At 40.9% G+C, this 23862-nt stretch overlaps 1 protein-coding gene across 1 annotated transcript; it reads left to right on the forward strand.

The window, feature by feature from the left end:
• The first annotated feature begins 880 nt into the window (after positions 1 to 880).
• On the forward strand, positions 881 to 22607 carry STPG4 (sperm-tail PG-rich repeat containing 4). Its single transcript, XM_068936514.1, has 6 exons — positions 881 to 892; positions 5387 to 5647; positions 6697 to 6761; positions 7466 to 7520; positions 20813 to 20917; positions 22476 to 22607. Exons 1-6 carry the CDS (start codon positions 881 to 883, stop codon positions 22590 to 22592), a joined length of 615 nt encoding a protein of 204 aa, XP_068792615.1. The 3' UTR covers positions 22593 to 22607.
• The last annotated feature ends 1255 nt before the right edge of the window (positions 22608 to 23862 follow it).

Here is a 23862-nt window from a genome sequence, read left to right on the forward strand (position 1 = left end):
TTTTTCAGCACTTCCTGCTAATAGAATAATGTATCTTTTGAGGTACACACGAGTTAAACGTGGTGGAAGCTAATGGCGTTGATCTCTTGTTTTTGAATATTTTGGTGGAGGCCCTGAAGATGTTTTCAATGCTATGAAACAGTCTAGGTGTTGCAGTCCTTAAGTCATTCTAGTAAACCTCTGGATGCATAGGAGTCTCTGAAACTACAAATTCAGCTCTGGGCAGCTTGCTAAGACATTATCCTTGAGCTAGTTCTGCTAACTCAAACATGGTGAAGCTTCTTGTGCTCCCTACTACAACAGCAAAAACAAACTTGTGTAGTACACACTGTGGTAAAACTCCCAGTGGTGCCTAAGTTTGCTTTCTAAAATGAAGGGTGAGGCTGTGAGATGTTGTGGCTAAGGACTGTCCACAAGTGCGTGGTGCGATGCATGCAAGTCACAATGCCCCTGCTAGTGTAATAGAAGGGTGACTGTGGTAGAGTGCGTGTATATATAGTGGTGTTATTCAGCAAAGGCAGATGAGCAGTTGCTGCTACAGCCTGACACATCTTAACAAGGAGCCTGTAACTTGCCCTAAGTAGTGATAGGAGTCATAGAAGAGGACTATAGCTAGTAAAGACGCAATGAGAGAAGATGCTGGGACGCTATGGACCTCAAGCCTGTTTCAGCTTGAGGTCTATTACAGCAGCAGAGCGTGAGTCTGTGAGCCTTTTTGAAAAGGTACTCTCACAATCAGTTGTGGCTGTGTGGGATTGCCTATGCGAAATAACTCACTGTATGAGGAGTAGTAAGTAGCTTGTGGTAGCCTGTTAAGATAAAGCTAATAAACTAGGGACAGCCAATCAGTCAGGGAGAAAGTAAGTTGAAGGCTGAGAGTATGCCAATGAGGGTAAGGCAAGCCATTTGAGGGAGACCATACTTCAGAAAGTAGAAGAGCATAATACAGGAGTACAGCTGCTTGGACCCATGGCAGGTAATGTAGACGAGGGGTTTAGTCTTTGCGTTGTTGATCTCTTGAGGATTTGGCTCTGCAGGGGTAAGGTAAATGAGTTTGTGCGACTTCACAATGGTCCCTTTCAGGAGTTGCTAGGTAACAAGTTGGATATAATGAGTAGTGAAGCAACTGTCCTGATATACTATAAAACTATTATACATGTATAGCTGTACTGTGTCTCTCAATCCTGTCCAGTTAAGAGAAAAGCTACATTGAACTAGCTCTTTTAAGTGTTCAGTTTACCAAAGAGCTTCTATAAAGTGAATCTTCAAAAGTAATCATACTCTTTTTCCAAATGAGAAAAGTAGATATTTGAGATGACAATTGAGATAGACTACACATCCCAGTGTATTTTTAAGTAAGCAATCCAATCGTCATGTTCAGCCGAAAGGGACAGTGGTGGAAATAACACGAGTACTGTATGATAAATCTGTGCTTCTTAACAGAGTTCTGAAAAGGAGAGAGAATCATCTTTGGGGCAGAGAGAGAGATGGTGGAGAGTTTACCTTAGAGTACGTATATTTTTAGCTCTTATGTATCTCTTCAGCAATCTTGGTACTTACACCTGTCACTGAATGAGAGCAACCGTTGCATATCTACTTCATTTCCTGATTTTGAAAGAAGTTATTTATTCACAACAATAGTCACACTGTCAGATTATTTGCCCTCTGTTTTTGAAGAACTGAGTGTCAAATAGGTATGTGTACACTAAAATAAATGCATTTTTAAGGACTTGCACTAAACTTATGAACTAAAATTCACAAGGGAATATCCGGGAAGCCTGAATTTCCAGTGTCTGTTAAGTGCAATCTTAATGGCAGACAGCGTCACCTTCAGATGATGTAAATTGCTGTTTCAGTTTTGAAATGAGGCTTCCTTCCTGTTTGTTCCTTTAAAAAACAAAAACAAAAAAAACCCTACTGCTTTCTGAATATGAGCTATGCAGAATAACACTTATTTTGGTGCCTTGAACTGGAGAGCCCTGAGATAATGGTTTGGGAAATTGCACAGAGATCTAGCCCAAAAGGAATACCTTAAGATCAGGCTTTTGAAAGACCTAAAAGATTCAGTTAAAAACCACCCTTAACACTAGTAGCCTAAATAAGAGAATTTCTACATTATGAATAAGCACTATTCATAGTTTCAATAGAGTAATCAAGAATGGATCTCCAGTTTATAGGATGCCATATGTATACAGAGTAGCAGATGGTTCCTGCTATAAGATGTTATAATACAAACAAGCACAGGATATCATGTGGTATCATGTAATAACAGCACATGGTGGATTGGCTTTTCTTAAGAGGAGCTGAGCTGGAAATAAGAATGAAAGAAAAGGGGACAGGGAAGAGGATGAAAGAATATAAAATAAAGCTTGGAGGAGAATCTGTGAGGAAAAGAATGTTTGATGGAAACATCCTAACTATTACACTGTTCTCTGAGTATTACCAAGACCTATCTTTAATGGAGGTCTTACTAACTGGAGTCCCTGGCTGGTTCCTGAAGCTGGCCTCCTGTGGGAATCCTAATGACCTCAGACTGAGAGGCTGCTAGTTAAGCTTGTTATTAAATTTCTATTCCCCCCCCCCCCCCCCCCTGCATTTGAGATAGAATCTGCTCTTTATATAGATTGCTCCAATTCTTGCAGATAAGAGCTAGAGACTTTGGGTAGGCAAGTACTTGCTCAGGAATTACATTATCTTCCCTATCAGTAACTGCTGCTTTTGTCACCTGTAATAGACATCTTGATCAGTAAACAATCCCACATCTCCCTACAGCCTCACTCCCTTTAGTCATTAAGTTGCCCATCATCTTATGGTGCTGGTTGGTTACTTGGTTACTTGCATGATAAACAACCTCATGATCATCGTTTTGTCAAGTGTACCCCTTCCCTGTCTGACAAGCCTTGAGTTCAGATTGCCAGTCTACTGCATCCTTACAGCAGTACATGTCTGGTCCTATAGTACTGTCTTTCAAAGTATATACTGCTTTTCAGCAATCGGAAAAACGCAGCTAACCAACCTTCGGGGAAGGCATTTCTACTAACTTTCTCCTAGGCAGGACTCTAGAAGAGAAGGCTGTTTCTGGAATGCAGAGCTATATTTTTGTACTATATTTCTATAATATTTCTATATTATAGAAAAAAAAATCACTCAGCTGCAGTAAACTGATACTGACATAAATAAGGCAAATAAAATTGTTAAGATCTTCTTTTCCCCTGTAAAATCTGTTATTAGCTGTGAAGCATTAGATCACTGGCAAACCCAGGAAGGCTGCAGGGTTTTTTTTGTTTTTCTCTACTTCTAAGTTATTTAAGCCTCTGACTACTCGAAGCAAGGTCATTTCTCATAACTAAAAAGCTCTAGTAGTTTTTTCTAGCATTAACTAAACTAGAAGCCTTTGAGAGATCCCTTTGGAAAAATTCCTTTGAAGCTCTCTGTAAGGCAGGGTCTTCTGTTACCAATAATCATTCACATAGAATAGGGGAATTATAATTTAGGTTCTCATTAAGGGTCTAACCTAAAGCCCTAAGGTCACTGAGGTACTTCCATTGACACAAAAGGCCTTGAATATGCTTAAAAAGAAAGCTTCCTAATGGGTTAGGGTGTATGAAAATTTCCAATAATGTTTGGAATTGACTCAGAAAGCACTCCTATGGTGTAAGAATTTTTTGAAGTTACTTTTTTTTTTTTTCCCCCCCATGGTAGAACTGCATAATTACTTTGCCTCTTCAACTCTGGGAGTTCTAGATGTTTTCCTGGAATTGATATACATACATTGTATTTTTAAAAGCTGGCCAAAATTAAAGGTGTCTTCTGATGACTTTTGCCATAAGGAAGCTATCCCTGCCAGCCAGATTTACAGACCAGTTTGCAAGTTGATCTGAAAGCAATGGCAAACAAGCACTTTGAGTCTCCCTGTTCTTTTAACCATTCATTATCCCACCAGTAGGAAACATCATCTTAATTTTTGAAACGAAGTGTAACCCCAAGCCAAAGTTATGTCTCTATGCTAGCTTTTCCATCCCCTTTGAAACACTCATGCTATAGTAGTGTAATTTCAGCATAATTAGATGGATGCTGTGAGAGTCTCTGCAAACAATGGCTTCCCCTCAAACCTTTTAAAAACCCTTTTGTGGTTCTGTAGTGGGCTTTGGAAGAGACGCTGCAGAAATGTAATATTTGTATTATAAACTCTGAAGATGGAAATAAGCAGGACTTGAACTGTCTTTTTCACTCTGATAGCCTTCCCCCCTGCTCTGCCTTTCCCTTGAAGGTGCCTGTGTCGTCCGCCCTGCAGAAGGTTTAGCTGTGGGGAAGCATCCCCATGTACTCTGAAGAAATCTCCACGTGATCTAGGGTGGAGGTCCAACACAGAATGGCCCAAACTACCATGCTGTAGATTTAAAGTTTATATGACATAAATTACACTTAACAATGGGTTTTATTGCCAAAATAAAATACCTCTGCTTTTTACTGAGCAGAGGTATAAAATGCTTATTAAATGTCCTTATTAAAAAGTAATCTTTGCTACAAAAACAGTGAAATTAGGGTGTATTGTTTGGGGGGAAGGTTTCATATCTATGATTCTTGTCAGACAGATCAGTCAGTCTCCTGTATTAGCAGTTAAAAAAAATTGTTAGTTGTTGTCTGACAAAGCAGACTGGAAGTGTCTATCCAAAGTCCCTATCGTGCAGCTGACTCAGAGAACAGTGCCTCCTTGCAATCTATCTGTGGAGTGTAGGCAAGCAAGTACTGAGGTAATTTGCTGAATAGCCTGAAGCAAACTGGTAGTTTTCAGAGAACATCTGACACAATTACATTTGATATCAGAAGCGGGGGGAAATGCATCCAATATGTAACTCTGTGTTTGTTTATTTCTTCAGCCCTTGCCCAGCTATCTCTTCTCTACCCAATCAAAGTATGTTGTTTTCACTGAAAATGCCAACAGTTCCGTTCACTATTAACAAAGTAGGATGAAAGAAGTCATCAACTAGTGTCCTCCACTTTAATTGCGCTTTGTTTCCTCAAAGTGGAGAGGCAGACCTCGTCTTGCCAATCACGCTGAAAGGCAAAATTTCGTTGCTGACCTGATTCAGCTCTGGGGAGCAGACTCAGGTCTTTCTAGGTAAGAGGCTTCTCTTAGCTTGTAAACATGTCACACCATGGCTCTGGACTAATTAGCTATTTCAGTAATTTTCATTAGACATTTTCGTTAGTAATTTTCGTTTCACACTGGTGAAACAATTAAGATCCAATGTCAGTATGTGTTTTCATCAGTCTTTGAGTAACATTTTAATTAAAATTAAAAAATTTAAATGAGAGTTTACATTTATGATGTCTTCAGAGAATAAGCTGCAGAAAAATCTCGCCTACTTTTTGTCCTGACTAGCCAACACCAGTACCAGGTACTTACGCAGTACGGGATTTTCTTGAAGAAGCCCAGCTCAACCCAGTGAAGCCCACGTACAATTTTAAAGGAGAAGGCAGAAGGAAAGTACCCATCTATGAACAAACAGCTGATAACTCACTACCAAGTGTTTCTGCATACGATCCTCCTACTTTTATAGATTTGGCAGGGAAAAAGCTAGCAACATATTCATTTAAAAGCTTACCAAGAAGAAGTCCCAGTACCTTATGTTTTAAAGACAAGGTAAATATTTATGTATATGATATAAACACACATAGATGTATATGTTTGTATGTTTCATGGTGTAAGTGGGTGAGGGCTGTAGGGATCACTATTCAGTAGGCAATACATGGCTTGTGTTGTCTACTACAACTGAGTTTTTAAATGTGCTCCTTACAACATTTTGCTTTTATATTTTAACAATTTTAATACATAAAATTATTTTTTATTCCCTCTAGGTAGAGCTTTCAGTGGCATAGCCAAAAGTCCATTTGTTGCCTATTTGCCCTATTTCCCCAGGCCTTACCACCAGCCTCCCCTTTGTGGATACAAGCAATCCCCAAATACTCATGCATATGCAACTCTTGAGCTTCCTTTCGTGTAAAGCACAGCTGCTACTGCTTCTTCCTCCTTGTTGTGTTCTTGTTCTTTCTGTTCAAAACATAGGGCAGGTGGGCTTAACTGTTTGACGACTTCCAGCAGTTCTGAACTTCTCTGGCCCACAGTCATTCTTGTGTGAGCTTCATCTTGCCAACAAATATAGCAGAGGCATTGGACTTGGTTCAGCTGCTCTCAGGTCCGCTGCTCTGAGGCTGTCTTCTCAGTATGCTATTGAACCATACTTTTGTCCCGAATCTCTGTTCTTGAGGTAGCGTGGAGAACGTGAGACTATCTCTAAAGCAATAGGTGCCCAGTAACAAAGCCCTTCACTTTTCAAGAACAGAGTTTTATCTTTTCAGTGATCCTTAGAAGACTGTTACCTACTTTCTATCTAAGTTCTTTTTCCTCAGCTTGCTCCTATAAAGGATGCTTATGGTAAATAAATATAAACATTATTCCACTGTCCAGTGAAGTTTTGTAAAATTATGCAGTTAGTATTAACACTTTGTAGGGAAGTGTTAGCGTCTCAGCTTTCTTGGGAGCTGTGCTTAAGCAAGATCAGAACTTTGAAAGATACCTATGCAAAATGATGAGACATATTTGTGAGTCTGAATTCTAGGAAGAAATTAGTAGCTTGAAGTCAGACTTCCATGTCCTTTCACTTTCTTTTCTATGCTGACTTTTTCTTCCAGGATATTAACACTGCACCAGGACAGTATGACATCAGCTCTCCTCCAGTTTCCACATTTGCTTCCAAGTAAGTAAATCAGACTAAAATTACATGAGAGGACAACTGATTCGTGTCCTTCAACATGAGAGCACACCCGTGACTCTCCTTTGTACGCTCCAACCAGTGTCCACTGAAGTCTCCCATTAATTTTAGTGGTGTCTGGATCAAGCCCCAACGCAGTGTCTTGAGCATCTCTGGGATAGGTCCTGATTCAGCATATTTTTAAGCACATGCTTAAGTCCATACCTATTCAATAAAGCAATTAAGTGTGTGATTAACTTGAGTAAGAGGTTAAAGCCTAAGCCGAAAGTCAAGTATGAGCTTTGCTGAACTGGGACTCAAATAGTAATTTCCGTTAGAGGCCGTCTCCAAACAGCACCCCGGAAAAACAGGGCTTCCACTTCTGCAGAGCACATAGCTTAGGTAGATACCACAGTGATTACACAACTTTCGGACCAAACCTTTTTTTACCGTTTTGAAGGTAAAAAAAACCCTTAGGCTTGTCTGTGCGCACTCATGTACACAGGCCTTCAGTTTGCAGTAAATTCTGTTATATTGCCTGACAGCATGCAGAATGAAAAACAAATAGTCATTTTGTTGCATATGTAGTGTATATAGATGTATATTACTTTATATAGTTATATAAAAAATGGTAGAAACCATTGCAAAAACAAAGTAACGGTAACAATGGTTACTCAAATGACCATAATTGCTTCTTTTTCAAAACCTAGACAGTTTATGTTTTGTTCCACTGTCCAGAGGTCTTCAAAAAATTACTTCACTCCAGTAAGTACTATGCAAATTAATATTCCTACTAATAAAATATGCATGGATATCTGAAATGCTAACATGATACCTTACGTTTAAGTCACCGATTCTAATCCTATCCCAGCGGTTGCCCCCTTCCGCAGCAAAACTAGCAGAACAAAATCCATGCCCACACCTCAGCTGCTTCGTTGCCAAAGCTGTTTCCTTAGTTTCAACTGCAGGAGAAGCTGAATGTAAGTTAAGCTGATGGACTTCACTTAGAAGTTGTTCAAGCGCTGATGATACTCCCTTCTTTTGACTTCGGTGTGAGTGACAACCACAAAAAATGTTAGTAACTGTTTACAGAAAAATGTAGTAAGCTTATCTATTAATGCCCTAACAATCAATAGTAACTTCATCTCAGCTGGTGCATGATATCCTGTTATCCTCATGACAGTTTGTTCATATGCCTGTGGCCTACACAATTTGTATTCTGCAGTACACGGGGTATCGATCCTTTAAGCATAGCCTGTGAAGAACTGTGTTGTGTGATTGTCTTTTTAGTGTCAATGAGACTACTCATGGAAGAAGAGTGACGCATGGGGTCACGCTTACAGGATTTTGGCCAAAATGTCTTAGGAAAGCTATTAAAGCTCCTCAGCTTTCTCATTGAGACTATTCCATCTTGAAGGCCCTTTATGATGTGCATACTGAAAAGCAATGTATGTTGTCGCTATTGTTCAACATCCTATAAAAAATAGACAAGATAAACGTTTTTACTTCCCTTGTCAGAGTTTAAAAGAACTGAGCAGCATCTACCAGATTTAGGAGGAGGTGTATTTTGGGGATATGGCTAAGCTGGAATGAGATCAAAGATGACTCAAAGTATGACTATTTCTTCAGCTGAAGACAGGAGTGAGTGCTTTAGATGCATGTCATGTCTATGTGGCAGGAAAACGGTTGCCTAAAATTCCTTTCTTTCTTAAATGGCAATTCCATAAAACTTAAAATGCCTTCAGCCTTTGCAGTACTGAGGCTGATCCTAATCTCATCAGTAATAGCACTCTATCACATGACTTCTCTGGCTTCTATAACGCAATTCCTGTTTTACTGCAAGAGATCAGAATCAAGGCCACTGCAGCTCCTTTTTAGTATTTCACTCAAAATACTCTGTATGTATGTTATTTATTAAATCGCCAGCTAGACCTACGGTAACGATGCCAACCTGTGTAACTCTGAACTAGCTGTATTTCACACCTGTGCCTCACTTAATAACCCTCCAGTTACAGAACTTCCTGTTAAAACAAACCAGTCAGATGCATTTTCACTGAAGAATACCCAAGTTATTCTACCACTGGAGTATTACCTGAGGGACAACTACTTTGGCCAAAGTAGCTGAGCTTAAACAGTTGGTATCTAAGTTTACCTGACTAAATTTGCTGAATTGGAAAAGGAAGTATTAATGCAGTCCCTTCCTCCAGCAGGGCTAAATGATGGTCCATGCTGAGCAGCTGGAAAACAGTAAAGTCTCCAGTCAGTACCGCTCTTTACAAAATGATCATCTGTCATGGCCTGAGTTAGGTACTTAAGGGAACGTCTGCATGGTCTTTTGCAAGAAGGCATAGACTTTCTATGCTCACTTCCCAAGCAGGTGCAAGCGCCAAACTGGCCGGAAGCTGACTAGCCAAATTAGGGGGGGCATTGAGCCTGAGTTAATATACTCAGCCTCCCGGGAGGATTGCTAGATCAGGCTTGGCACTGCTGATGAGGACTACATGCCTGCCTCAGAGTGGCTCAAGTTCAAGAGGCAAAGCTCAGCAGAACCAGTTCGCAAAACAGACAGGGTCTATGGAAGAGACTGCCAAAATATTGCCTGGACTAAGCATTTCACTTCTCCCAGCCCAGCATGTTTAGACTGTATATCTGATTCTTAGGTGTCTAGCTCCCTTCTTTCACTGCGCAGGGAACATAAGCACCTAACCCAGCATTGTAAATGACAGCGCTTCATTTTGCTTTTACATACGGCATTATTAAGTGTTACAACATCCAAGCCCCTTTTTGAACCTGGCACTAAACACCTATGCGGTGTTTTGGATCTTGCCCAAGGACCGGAACTTGATTTTTTTTTTTAAATCACATTTTATTGGGAAACATTTGTTTAGGCCTCTATTAATCTCTCTGCAGCTGACGCTCAAACCTGTCTGTGCAGCAGTTCATTTCAATTCCACTGAACCTGGCACTTTAATTATGGGATGCCATTTCTTGATTTTCTGCTATGAAGTGAACACAGAGTCATCACTGGCTTCTATTTTTGCATGAAAATGATTCACAGTGTGGAATGTACTGTACTACAAAAGGAATGGAAGAAAATAGTTCCATGATACATGTTAGGAGACAGAGCAATGGCTTACTGCTGTGATTCACGCATGTATTGCCCAGGCATTCCAAAAATGGCTTTCTTCACAATTAGCCACAAAATCTGTAAGCCATAAAAGGAAAACCTTTGGTCTAACAGCAAGCAGTTCCGGCAGGCTGCCTGAAGCAAAGGAAGGTGATAATTCACAGTCAGATGAAACGTCAAAAATTACTGGACATCTACTCATGATTAACTTTATAATCAGGCAGGCCAAACCGACAGTCCTCACTCTTAAACTGAAAACGCATGCTGTGTTTCAAAAACCAATATGGTCCATTGAGAACTGATCATTTATATTTATTAATGCCTTAACTAAAGCATCGCTGTCCCTTAGGCAGCCACTTGTTGAGCACGAGGCACGTAAAGGAGGGCTGAAGCGCAGCCCTGCTGCTCTGGGGAGCTCAGGGGCTGCTGCCCACATATTCCCCATGGAGCACACTTGGCAGAAAGAAGGCAGTGAGTAGGCAGAGCCCTGGCAGATTGCTCTTCCCCCAGCACAACTGAAAAGTGAAAACAACACTGCTGAGAGCACTCCGCTGGATGTCATCTGAAATATGAAAATGTGGGTGGTACTTCCCTCAACACTTCTGCATTCCCCCCCAAAATTTGGCATAACCAGGTGCGTTTCACAGACAACATGCTCCTTGCAGGGCTTTTTACGAGGTCCAAAAATTTGTCATCTTTGACTCGGAGAAGTTTGCAGTAGCTGGAGGTGGAGTGAGCTGCAGCTAAAGCTGGTGACTCCCCTCTCGTCAGTTTGTAAGCGGTGTATTAACACAAATCTCCTGGGATCATTTGAAATGCACTTGGCAATTAATCTGGAAATATATGCACAAATATAGGTATAGAAGCTCCTACTGGAAAAGGCAATTTATTATAGCTGCTAATTCACTTTTTAAAAACCAGAATCGGCAGCAATAATGCTTGTGTACATTTTGCCCCACTGCTGCCAGGAATTCATGCTCAACTTAGCCATGGTCTTGGCTGTACTTGTCACCGTACATAGACCCTTTTTCCTTTGGGAATCTATTTGCCGATCAGCAATCTGAAGATCCCATTAATTTCTAGATGTCTGATGGAAGTGAGAAGAGGATTTTATCCTGTGAAAGAAATCATGTGTCGTATTTGTCACATTCATAGTTCCAGAAGGAACGGTACCTTTAAGAAATAAAATAAACATCCGTACAGTTCCTCGGTGTTTATTTGACAGTATAGCGAAGGATTGTGTTAGTACAAATTATCAAGGGACAGACTTTCTCAGTTAAATAAATGCTAACCTTTTATTTGAAAATCCTCTAGGATCTCATTAACTGCTCAATGCCAGGCAGCCTATTTTGACAGGAAAGCCACTCTGGTAAACAGCAACTTCTTAAATGAGTTATTGATACTGCCACTGTACAATATTTTGCAACAAATGAGGTGTAACATCCTTTAACATTGCACTTCCAGCCTTGGAATTTCAGCCCAAATCTGGTATGCTTTATTGACAGATTAGATGTGTTTGGCTGCTGGTTTGGAGAAGGGCTTTACGGCTTCCTGTTTATTTTACTGTGTAATTGTCCTGTGCCAGAAACCCTTCTCATTTAACCTCAAGATAACACATAGTTATAAATGGTGTCCATACTGATGTTTGTATCAGATATCCTATGTAATCTCAAAAGCCATTGCTCTCCTCCTAAATCTCCTCATAATAATAACGACACAAACTATCTATGGGGGCTAGCTTTCAATTTCATAAATGCATATCAACATCCTGTGAATGGCTTAAAATACAGTTATGATCAGGAAAAGGATTTTGTAAAAGCAATATCTCTGTATTCTGTATTAATTCTGAATTATAAACACAAGAGACTATACATGAGTCCTACTTTCCGTTTTTTTTTTTTTTTTTATCCTGGTATTAACTGCCAGGAGAAGGCTGCTATTAACGGTCTCATGTCTATTGCTCTAGGTCAGCCTCTCCACATATAAAAATACCTTTTGTCACGTCCACATTTTATACTTCCAACATTCATTTCATTTAAAAAAACAAACTGTTTTTAACGGTGATGATCTTGATGGTTCATGACTGTCGGGATTAAGGGCTCCAGGTTTTACCTGGGGTCCCCAGATCTCCTGAACATGCCAGGAAATGCCTTTCCCCATTAATCATCTTTGCTTAACTAATCACTCCCGAGTCAAATTTGCTAAGCTTATAAATTAGGGGCCCACTCTTTTATTAGCCCAACTGTTACTCAACGAAGTATCAACGCTTTTTGTTTTAGCACAGTGGGAAGAAGCACAGGCTGCCAAACACAGTCTGGTTATGCTTTTCCCCTTCTCTGCTGCTAACACGGAAAGCCTAACGTGGTGTTGGAAGCTGCATTATAGTTTCAGAAAAGCCAAGCGATTGCTGATGAGGGTAAGAACTGGACTGGCCCAGAGAAACCTCCTCTCCATTCCTCTAGGAGGCTACAGACAGGATCCCCTGCATTTAGCCCCTCCCAGCCCTTCTTTGAAGGAGGGGGAAAACACCTCAATAATTTAAAAACCGTTCCCACGTGACATAACAACCTCCAGCCAAATGGACATGTTCATATCTTCCTCCGACCTCCTCATCTGAATCTGCCTAATGTACGTGGGACCACCTCTGCAAGCACAGGACAAACACGGCTAGCCTTTCCCCTTCTCTGGGAGACTGCTACAGATCCGTTTCAGTCAGTGGCTCCTGGAAGTGGTATTAAGGTGCTTCTACCTTGTTTCTTATTTCTCTTTTGGAGCATATGTGATAGCTATTATTAATTATCACAAATTGAAACCTTCTCCTAGAATAATCAGCCCTCAATGAAGTAGTCGCAGCATTCGAAGGGCAGTATTTGCACTGACCGAGTGTGGCATGTGCTGGCTAGTATGTGGGTTGGCACCTACTCTACCTACTACCACAGCCATTTGAGGTCAAAATTCTTGAAGAGCTAGGAGATATCTATTAATATCATTCTAAGTACTGTGGCTAAGACCCAGATAAGAAAATCTTCGACAAGGTATGTTTAGAGAAGCAAAACTGTATATTTCCCTTCCATATTCTGAAACCTAAAAACCTCCTTTTCTTGGTGGTCATTATATCATCACTGGGTCAGTATCAGCATGGTTTAGCTGCTGTGCAAGTAACAGTAACTGTGTACATGAGATCTGCCAAATCTCTGGTCTGTTTTGGGCAGCTGACTTTTCAGAATGCTTTTCATTCATAAACCTGCTTTCCTTCATCATCTGCCACTTTTGTCCCGCTTTCCCCATTTTGTTTATTCTCTTTTCCTCTTCTCTATCTGGACCACAGAGTTATACTTAGCCCACCACTCATTTTTACCCCAACTATACCAACTTTGATCTATCTGATCTCTTATTCCAAGTTATTCATGCAAAAATAAATGGCATGAAAGCTGCAGAAAATGCTGCTGGAGTTTAAGAAGGAAATCCAGTAAGCTTCTTTATTTTCTAATTGTTTATTGTCTTTTGTATTTACTGTTTGTCATAAGGCTGTTATGTGATCTTTAGGATATGGGAGTCTAAGCTCTCCGTAGTAGATCGCATGTGTATTTGATGGCACATTCAGCTATTCGAAGCTGATGAAGGCCAATTCTTTGTTAGGCTGCAAAAGCATCATACAATTTTTTGCTGTTCATCTCATGGCATTTTAGTTTTAAATGGGGATTATGTGGTTCATGAACTGGTCTTAAATCATCTACAGGCTGTCACTAATCATTTTCTTAACATCTGTTCTTTCCTTTGGTTAATTACTTATCAAATGTCAAAATGAGATGGCTGAGCGGTATGTCCTGTTATCTGAACCAACCCTAACTTCACAATCCTTTTCTGTAGCGCTACATGAAAAACCATGAGATGTTCTGAATGCACAACAACTTCGTTTTAAGCCTGATTAAACATAACCGTCAGATATAAGGAGGGGGGAGGGGGAGCGTAATAAATAGATAGACGTTAACCTACCTAATGGTTATAAACAGACTTAGGACCACAGCTTTTAAAGACTGTAGTTTTATTGCTGTAGACACATGCGAGATGCTTTTATGGAGAATTATAATTCCAAATTGACTAGTGGAAGTTGTTGGGTTTTTTTACTGGGGTATTCCAAGATCCATGGAAAATGTACATTTTCATTCTAAATGTGTCTCATAACCTGAAACTTCTTGAGAAGCAGACAAAGCTGTCATAATTAATCAACATTACCCAAATTTGCTGTGGCTAAAAATATTACTTGTTTTTGGTTTGGAACAGAGTTGAGCATCAAATAATCTGTCCAAAAATATAGGCTCCAGCTCACTTCCCAGTAAAAATAAAATGGCTATTAGAAACAAATATATAAATACAAAGAAAATAGATTACATAATATGGTAGGGCTATTTTAACATCAGTGTTTTTCCTCTCCGCAGGGTTGCTATATATTTTCTTAATGACTGAGATCAGCATCCAAGTATAACTAGAAATGCCTTTTCTGAATTGCTTTGATTGTGGTGAGGGTTTTGATTGTTTGGGCTTAAAGTTAACTCTCAGGTTTGGGCTTAAAATGAAATGTGAATGTATAGGGGAAAACCTGAGCCACAGAATAGTTGCAGTGTGAGGTTTATGTCCTGCAAACAAGCGATATAGACAGGACTTGAGTTTCGTATCAGAAGGGACTTTCCTAATTACTGCTCCTACTTAGCTCTCCTGTTACCCTGAAATAAGAGAGATCCTGAAATAGTGTGAGAGTCTTACACCAGCCTCTAACAAGTCTAATCAGAAATAAGCCTTTAACGTGACATTGACCAAAAAGAAGGGGGGGGTGCCACTATATGCTATATATACTAAAGTACTTTAGCTCAGCAGCATGAGTCTGAATTTATTTTATACATAGCAAGTAAAATACTTCCTTGCACTTGTTACTATGAATGAAGAGCAGGAATTAGAGTATCTCAGGAATGAAATATCCATTTGTAATCCAGCTCTGAAAAGTCCAGAACTCATTGGTGTGCTGAAAGGCTACCGGTTAAAAAGCTCTAAGGAAATGAGAAGCAGAATCTCACCGAGCCCCACAGCTGCTCTCTCTATGAACAAAGACGGGGCACTACGGTAAAAAAAGATGACAGGCAACATTTTGCTCTGAAGGCTGGAAAAGAACATGAAAGCATCCGTTTCCTTACTGTAGGACTTTGTTAGCTCACAAAATATGGATGTGAATCCTTGGAGGGGGGAAAAGACAGGAGGTCATGCCAAAAAGCCTATATCTCTGCAGGTCATTCATTACACCAGGGACGGGAAACTGAGGTCCACAGTGCTGCAAGAATTCGTGGTTTACTTTGATTCTGTATAAAAATGCAAATTTATTTTTAATCTTGTGTTGTTCCTTTTCCCCTTAATCAAGTTTCTTTACCTGTTGGAAGGGCAGTATGGCCTATCATGGGAGTCCAAGGAAGATACTTTGTTTTCCAATATCCTGAGCAAACATTTAGACTGGTAGTGAAGGAATCCGTACTACTCGTTGTTGCTAATTACACCACCTAAGAAAACAGTTGCATCTACTGTTTGTAAGTAGCTAGTCATTCTAGGCAATCTGAATGCAGTCTAAACAATGATGAAATATTTAGAAATCACTGATAGTGATGCACCAGCAGATAATGGAGTTCTCAGCTTCTTGTTTACATTATACCATCCATATGTAATGCTTGACAAAGTATTTGCTGTGACATTGGCATGCTTATCTGCGTCAGTTAAAAGGAGTGTTAATTTATAATCAGCTGTGATTGGAATACTGTTCCAAGGCATTGAATTATTCACCACAAGAAATGTTCCATTAATCAGTTCAAGAGAGGAAAGGACAGTTTTAAAAAACATATATATAAATGCCCAAAGATGCTAATGATGTCCTTAGGCAATTTAAAAAATCCTAGTATACAGCAAGCAACTACATTTATTTAAAAATCCCCACTTACTCTGAAACCATTAGTCATAAGAAGTTCCTTCCTTGCGTATTGACTTCCCTAAAAGTGCTTGCATGAATAAAAATAGCTTGAGTAGTATGGAGGCTCAAAATGTAAGTGATTGTTTTAAAGAGCCAATTGAAATTAGAGAGACCCCAGAACTGAGAAATAATTGTATCCTTTTAATTCTAAAAATAATAATTTGACATGAGCACTGCAGAATGTTTTCCTTTGTTACATGCTCATTCTGCTGGCTGAACTGAGGAAGTGCCTGATGCGCGGGGTATTGGAAAGCCAGGCTGCTATAAACTGAATGCATTGAGTAAAAAAAACTCTCAATCAACATCAGCACAGATTCTTTATTGCTTAATTGGGGCCATCTTGCAGTTTCTAAGAGCTATTGGGCATGCTGTTCGTTTAAAAACTGAAACAGCAACAAATAAACTTTCAATGCATCAAGATGAGCCGCATCATAGTTACTGATGCTCAAAATATTGAGCGCTATACATATTAAGGAATACGTTTTAAGGGCATTTATCTAACTCCAAACGGCTTTTGCTGTTGATGGGCAACATAAGGTCCATGAGTCACCCAGGACACATAATCACTGTGGCTAATAATCGGAGAAAACAGCTCTGCATCTAAGCAATTGTGTAATTTGATTTTAATAGGTCCTTGCCTAAGCCTATCCTTTTCCATGATGTGAGTGTCCTGGTGCCTCTGTCTCATGAATAACCAGAGTGAGTTCATTGTAAATGGAATATGAAATACTGTGAAACCCTGACTCCACCAAAGACTATGGTAAAACAGCCATTCTGCTCAGTGAGGACAAAATTTCACCTGCAAAGTCTAGCTCTGCCTAACTCCAGCAAATGAGATGACGACACTCGTTGGGCCAGCGTACACTTACGTCCTCAGTAAGCGAACAGGGTAAAATGCTTGCCAACCCAGCTGATACCACTCTTGAACACAAAGATACTTGTTTATGTCTTTGACATAAACAAGTCTCAGGTGCTTTATATTGTCTTATGCAATATATCTTTTTTATACCTCAGGCTAAATCCTGCTTTCAACAAAGTATTTCCAGCAAAGTCAGTGGGACCTTCCCCGAGTTGATACTGGAGAGAACAAGGAAGAATATAGGAGATATTGCTTACAAACTTTCTGAGTTTCTCCTGAGTGAGCTTTCTCACTCTCAGGAGTGAGAAAACTCCTGAGTTTTCTGAGCCTGTAGGGCTTTTACTTGTCAGCATTAGTAGCTATGCAAGGAAGTAAGGCAGCCTTCAGCTGTTTGGACCTACGACATCTGATGTAAAAAGAAAGAGTCCTGCTTGATCTTTGTGCTTAGGCCATAACCCCCAACTAGAACTGGTGAGGCAGATTATCTCAGCAGGCTGGGAAGTCTTAAAGGATTCCCAGCCACTGCTGGGACCATTCAGTTGAGTTACCCTGAAGATGCAGCCAATGTGCTGTTGGATTTTGAGGTTTGCTTGCTTGCTTGCTTGCTTGTTTTGAAAGACAGAGAGCGGGAGAGTGACAGAGAAGAAAGAGAAAATGCTTTTGGAGGAAGCATTAGCACACACAGCAGGTGACTAGGGAGTTCCGGTCTCTACTTCAAATCTGGCAGTATGGGGATATGAAAGTGTATCTTACAACTTGCAGGCCACGGCACTGAGATGCGCGGAAGAGTTAAGTTCTGCCCAGCTGACTTTTCTGTGTGTAGTAAGGGAGGCTGCATATACTAAGTAACCTTGGGAAGGCTTACGATAGTTTGGCAGAGCAACATACTGTGCAGGAATCCTGCGGCAGCTCCCTTGTAAAAAAGGCCTAACAGTATTACAGCTCGGCTGGTTTTACTCATGGCAAAAATGTAAATGTCTGAGCAACAAGGCAAAAGCTACGGGAGAAACTTTGAGTGCAATGGGCTTGGGAACTTAAAGTTGCCACTGTGTTTGGGCACAAAATCTTTGAGTAAATTTAATTCAGATTTTAATGCTAGCTGTGGTTGTTCATTCCGTCTGTAAATCAAGCCACCTAATTTTAGAAGACTAATATTAGACCCTCAGGTTTGAAAACTTTGACCTCAAGCTTTGTTTAGGATGTACGACTCTCATGCCAATTGCGGCACAGAGGAGAAAAAAAAAACAACATCTGGTCTGCTTTTATAGCTTCTACTGTAATGCATGGTGGCAAATCCATTTAACTAAGCTATACAAAAACATCACTTCAGCTTAATTATAAATCTGTTGCATATCATTCTGGTTTTTGAAAATGAATATGGATAAGCAGACTTACCTCTAATCTTTATTGATCCCTATCAAGAGATGAGCAGATGATGAACTTCAACCATCCAGTTCTGTTCTAGTGCATTTCCCATCTGTACAGAAATGGAAAAATATTTACTGTAATTAACACCAAACACTTCAACTAAATGACTGTGGTAGTAAGCAAAACGAAAAAGAAATGTAAGGAGGAAATCACATATGAGAAAACATTGTTCTGTATTGCCAAGGTCAGTAGGCACCAGAACAGAGAGGGGAGGAAATATGCTACTTCGTTTGGGTAGTGGGTTTTGTTCTTCCTCTTGGCTAAATGCGTAAAGGTGAGCACATTGCTTAACATCTAAGCGCTTCAGTTTTGTTGCCTCTTAAATGGAGATAATAGCTCTCTAGAATGGGTCTGTTTTTATCCTGATACTGTATTAGTGAGTAGAAAAAAAGTCATTGCAATGTTCCAGGTCGACCACTAAATTGGGGAAGACACACAACTAGAGGGCTGGAGAGCGGGTAAGATGCAAAAAGCCAGCATGCAGTTATGGGAGATTAAAATGGGAAATGATCCCTATCATAGGCTGCAAAGGTAAAGCATGCGTCAGCCTTCGTTTCATGAGGGAAGGATCTCACTGACTTAGGTTATAAAAATCACAAAAACTTGAAATGGTACCTTGAAATTTCTGTCTGTGAGGAGAGTAAGGTCTTTCTGACAAATGCAAGGGTGCCCATTTATTGCATGTAGTTGACCAAGAATTCCCCACTGAGATCATGAGATTTCAGTTCCAGAGCTGTATGCGTCTCTGTTGGCACCTGTCATTCATTTAACCTGTCATTCCCATCTGCCCAGATTTGGAGAAAAAAGATCTCTATTCCCTCTGCTTTCTACTCATCCTCAATCGTCTGATGTAATTCATCTTCTCTATAAAATATCTTAAATGCAAGCAGCCCCATTAACACGATAACCATAATGATCTACATCCAGAGAAAATAGACCTTGGTCACTGTTGGCTTTGGTCTATCCAGACAGTGGTGAAAAGGAAATATGTATGAAAAGGGAGACTATTTTCAGCTTCCCCAAGAATAAGTACTATGAAGAGTTCCTTATCAGCTATTACTTAAATTGTCATAGGTGTCTGGACATTCAAGCCAGCCCTGGGGCCAATTAGCACCCGCTTGACTCCATATCTCTCAAGATCCCCTCCATTTGATGAATGCTATTTAGAAAATCACAGAAAGCAGCACAATGATTCTTCCTCTGGAGACAACAATGATCCCAGTACATTTATTAGTTCCTTGGAGAAGAAAATGTATACACATCTCTGTTTTTTCTTAAATTCTATAGCTGCAGGAGATCATTATCTTATTTCAATGTCCTATTTCCAAAGACATTCTGTTTTACAATCCTTTAAAATTCAAAATAACATGAAAAATGCTTATATACATTTATAGATATGGAATTTTATAGGTAACACTTTGCACGTTTAAAGTTACACAGTTTAAAAAGAAATCCACTGTCACTTATTCGTACTTGCTTGCTTGCATTACTTTTCAGCTTGGATAATATCAATTAAATGGTTTATGATTATTTCACATTGAATTTCACTCCAGGCTCCCTCTGCACTAGCATAGCTCTTCAGTGGTTGAGCGGCAGCAAATCCTGTAGGGATAAAGTTTATTTCTTTGTTGTAACACAGGGTTTCTTTTGGAATTTTTTTAAATTGCTCATGCCTGCTGATAGATCCTAGTCTTCGTCACAGACCCATTAACATGTAGGCCCTGATACTATAAAAGATGCCTTGGCAAGCCACTGCTCTGGCTTGGAGTCCCTTTCAACGTCAAAAAAATGAAATCCTGGCCCTGCTGATTGCCAAGAGCGAGGAATGAGTAAAAGAAAATAAGTTAGAAAATATAAGTAGCTGAAATGAGAATTTGGCCTTGCTGAATCGCCAAAATCCTGCCCCGTCTGGTGCATAAGTCATGGACAGAAAGTGATTTGCTATGTGGTCTCAGTCATACACTGCTCCATGCTCTCTGCTCCATGCTCTGGTCATCATCACTGCAAAACACATGGCTGCTCTTTTTATTAGAGCAGTATTCCTGAAAAAAAAGCGAGAGAGAAAAATCAATTGTATTACTCTTGTTTCTATCGCTAACTACCAGATGAAGACAGTGGCACTGAGAGCAGAGCGCAGACAACGGGATTGCAGTTTGTTGTCTCAGAACTAACTATACTGCAAAATTACAAAACAGTGGCTTGTGACTTGCAAAACTGCAAAACTGCAAAACTGCAGTGGTCTGCAGGACTGGGAATGAGGACTTGGTGCCAGTTCTGCCACGGACTTACTGGCTGGCCTAAGAGAGGTCAAGCAGTGCTGACACAGCTTGGATGAGACCCGGGGCAGAAGTACCCAAGGAGCCATACGGTGCTGCGTGTGCAGCTGAGCGCGGGGCTTGCTCCTCCCTCGTGCGGGCTGGCTCCTTGGGAGCAATGGCAGGGGTCAGAGCAAGGAATAGACGATACGTAGGTACGTACGTGTAACGCAGCACCGCTCGTTACTGTAAGCAGCTAAATTTTTAAAGAGCATGTTTCACCCTAATTTGAGACCACCTAGAAAATGTTGTGAGTGACTCAAGAAAGGGACATAGTAGGAATTTACCTTTTAAGAAATCCATCTTTATTTGCTATTGCAGAAAGAAGGCCCAGGACCAGGTCACTACGAAACAAAGAAAGAACGATCTCGCACTGTGTGCTCATGTTTCCAGTCGAAAGTACCCAGGATGCTGCCAGTCCGCTCAGTGAGTAATCTGAAATATTATCCGATAAATAGTGTGTCTCAACGGCCTGAAATTAATCACTCGGGGTCATCTCTAAAAGAAACAATTACGAAGAATCAGTTTCGGAAACATTTCCTGAGGCTGAGAAAGGTGAGACTTTGGCTGTGGAAAGAAAATACTTTTAGAGAAGGTTAGCTGGGCAGAAACAATGGGCTTCTGGCACTGAGTTTTCTGAGCGTTGGTGCAAGCATTTCAGCCATTTATGTAAATCCAGCTGAGGCTGGCAGCCTCTCAAAGCATGCTAGTCACGGGTATCAGCATGGTACGTAGCAAGAGGTTGGTTGAGACAGTTAAGCTTGAGAGATTTTTCTGATCTATGTATATATGTGAGAAAGGGGGAGGAGAGAGGCAGGCAGACAGATTTATCTTTTCAGGAAGGAAACTCAATTTTGTTGCTTTTCAGGAACAGGAGAGGCTGAGAAAAACCATGATAGCCTATGGGAGATAGGGAAAAGGACTGGACGCTTGCAGACGCATATCAGGATAACAATCTTGATGTAATGAAACTGTTAGGAACAAGAAAGAAAACAGTGGGTTTTCTTAAACAAACTTCTGGGACAGATTTCGCCCCTTTCCACCATTTCTGTTTTCGGGTTAACATACCCATAAATAGCACGGCCTTGTATTTTCAATAACATAGATGCAATGTTCTAGAAAACGTTTGCAACGAGTGGGCAGCTGTGCTGTGACCAGGCCCGCCGAATGCTCTTTCAGGCCCCAGGGCGAACGAAACAGCAGCCTTCTCCTCCTCACTCTGCAGTCACTCCCTTCCTTTTCCTCCCCCTGGACCCTCTCTCCTCACTCCTTAAGTTTATTAAAACCTAAATTTGGGCCCAAGCAGCTGCAAGCGACTGAAGCAGGCTGGAATGAGAGGGGATGAATCAGATAAGGGGATGGAGTAGTACTGGGGAGCAAGGTCCGTGATGTTGAGGGTCTCTCTGGTTTCTCTGGACTTCTCAACTTCCTTCTCTCACTGGGTTTGTTGGTGGCCACGCCTCACATACCTATCAGTCACTTCACTCTCACCTTGACTCTTATACTTAACCTTGATTTCGCAGAGATTTATGCCTGTGCTTCCCTCTAAGTGCATGAATCACTGAATTGAATCAATTGGGTTGTATATGCTTGTAAATATGCAAGCCCTGGAGATCTTCCTGGACATTGTTTCTGGGCTCTCTAACACTGGAGGCAGAATGGCTCAGTGGTGCGCTCAGATGGAAACGAAGAGGTATGGTGACCATGGGCAAGTCATTTCATCTTTCTGCAATCCAGTCTCCCCACACATATGTAGGGATAATGATACTGTCATCCTTTGAAGACTACTTTTGAGATCTCTGCGTGAAAATAGCTATTCAAAGATACACGGCACGGAGGCGCAGTCCTTCTCTGGAGGTTTCAGGTGCTTCTGCAACACGACACTCGAAAATGAGGTCTTTTTCTAGGAGTAATTATTTGGAGGTTTACTGTTTGTTCCTCTCTCATTTTTTTGATATTTCTTGTTTTTTTTCCATTTGTACAGGATACACCAGGGCCTGGAGCCTATGAACCCACAAGACAGTTTCCAAAGCAGCCACGAACTATCGCGAGCTTGGGTCAGGAGCACAGCATCTTCTTCAGCACTCCAACCGCGTTTTAGAATAAAATATCAGCATGACAATTTATAAACTACTGATTCTGAGGGAAGGCAATGCCCCGTCTCTCCAGACACTTTTTCTCCTCATATCGGACTTGCTGTATATGACCTACCTTTGCCAAAAAGCAATAGATACCCCAAAGAGCATATTTATTTCCTGCTCTCCATCCAGAGAAAAATGGGGTCAATGTTGGCAAAAACTGACTTTTTAATAGGTGGCATTGTGCTCTTGGTGCAAGGATACTGTGAGAATTGGTGCCACATAATGCATTGATGGTAGGAGACCTTCCTGTTCGTAACAGGCCTGATATAGCCTTTGCCAAGAGCCAGGCACCTGGGAGGCCTGCTCAGCCTAACGAGGGGAGGCTGCTTTCAGCTGGAACAAGTAGGGAAGAAAAAAGCCTATTTTCCTCAGCTGGCTGGGGGAGGGTTTGCTCTTGTTGTGAGGCCCTGATGGGAAGCTCCTTTTTGAAGGCAAGAGAAGGCTGTAGAGAGTCATGGCTCAGAGCAAGGTGTGCTGTCAAAAGCTGAGTGGTTGTGAGGTTGGGTAGTGTGTGTGTGCTCTGTGTAAGGGAGGAGGTGGAGGGTCTGCATGGTGATAGAGGGACTGTCTCTGCAGAGGGGAGGCAGCTGGCTCCAGGCACTTGCTTGGAGAGGCTGTCCTGGTGTGGGCAGCGGGGCCAGAGCTCTGCAAGTGTTTGTGCTGCTCAACATGGAGGGTGGGAGGGAAACAAGGGAGCTGGGAGGGGACTAGAAAGGGAGAAATCTGAGAGGAAGCTGGGCAGAAATGGAAAGTGAAGCAGGCAGCTCAGGGGAAGGGAAATCATTTAGGATGTGGGGTAGGGGAGAGGTTGAAGAAGTGCTCTAAAAAAAAAAAAATGGAACAACCTTGTGGCAGGGCAGGTAGAAACCAACCTGATGAAAAGAAACAATGATTAGCTAAATGTTAATCTGAAAAGAAGGCTCTAAAAACTAAAGGAAAGTCCTAATTTGACAGCACTGAAAGAAAGGATCAAGCTATGGAAATGTATTTTCTGGCACTAATTCAGGATTGTGCTTAGATCAATGAATAATTTAAAGCGGTGAGCCATATGTGTGTGAGTTAAGTACCTTTTGGATTTGGGGGATCTGGTGGGAGTGACACTCCCTGCACTGATCAGGTTGCTAAAGTGTTTTTAATTCTGTCTTTGCTCCTTCTCTGGCACTTACAATTGCTTTTAACTTTTTGAAATTCAACATACTGAGCTGAACTCTTCCAGACAGTTTCCTTTTG

Source organism: Struthio camelus, chromosome 3, assembly GCF_040807025.1.
Source record: "Struthio camelus isolate bStrCam1 chromosome 3, bStrCam1.hap1, whole genome shotgun sequence".
Classification (NCBI taxonomy): Eukaryota; Metazoa; Chordata; class Aves; order Struthioniformes; family Struthionidae; genus Struthio; species Struthio camelus.

What these genes read in the sequence shown, in the direction of transcription:
- STPG4 (XM_068936514.1), top strand. An exon ending in CAAAAAATTACTTCACTCCA is followed by an intron (nt 7,521 to 20,812) that starts GTAAGTACTATG and finishes TTGCTATTGCAG; the next exon opens with AAAGAAGGCCCAGGACCAGG. An exon ending in GGATGCTGCCAGTCCGCTCA is followed by an intron (nt 20,918 to 22,475) that starts GTGAGTAATCTG and finishes CCATTTGTACAG; the next exon opens with GATACACCAGGGCCTGGAGC.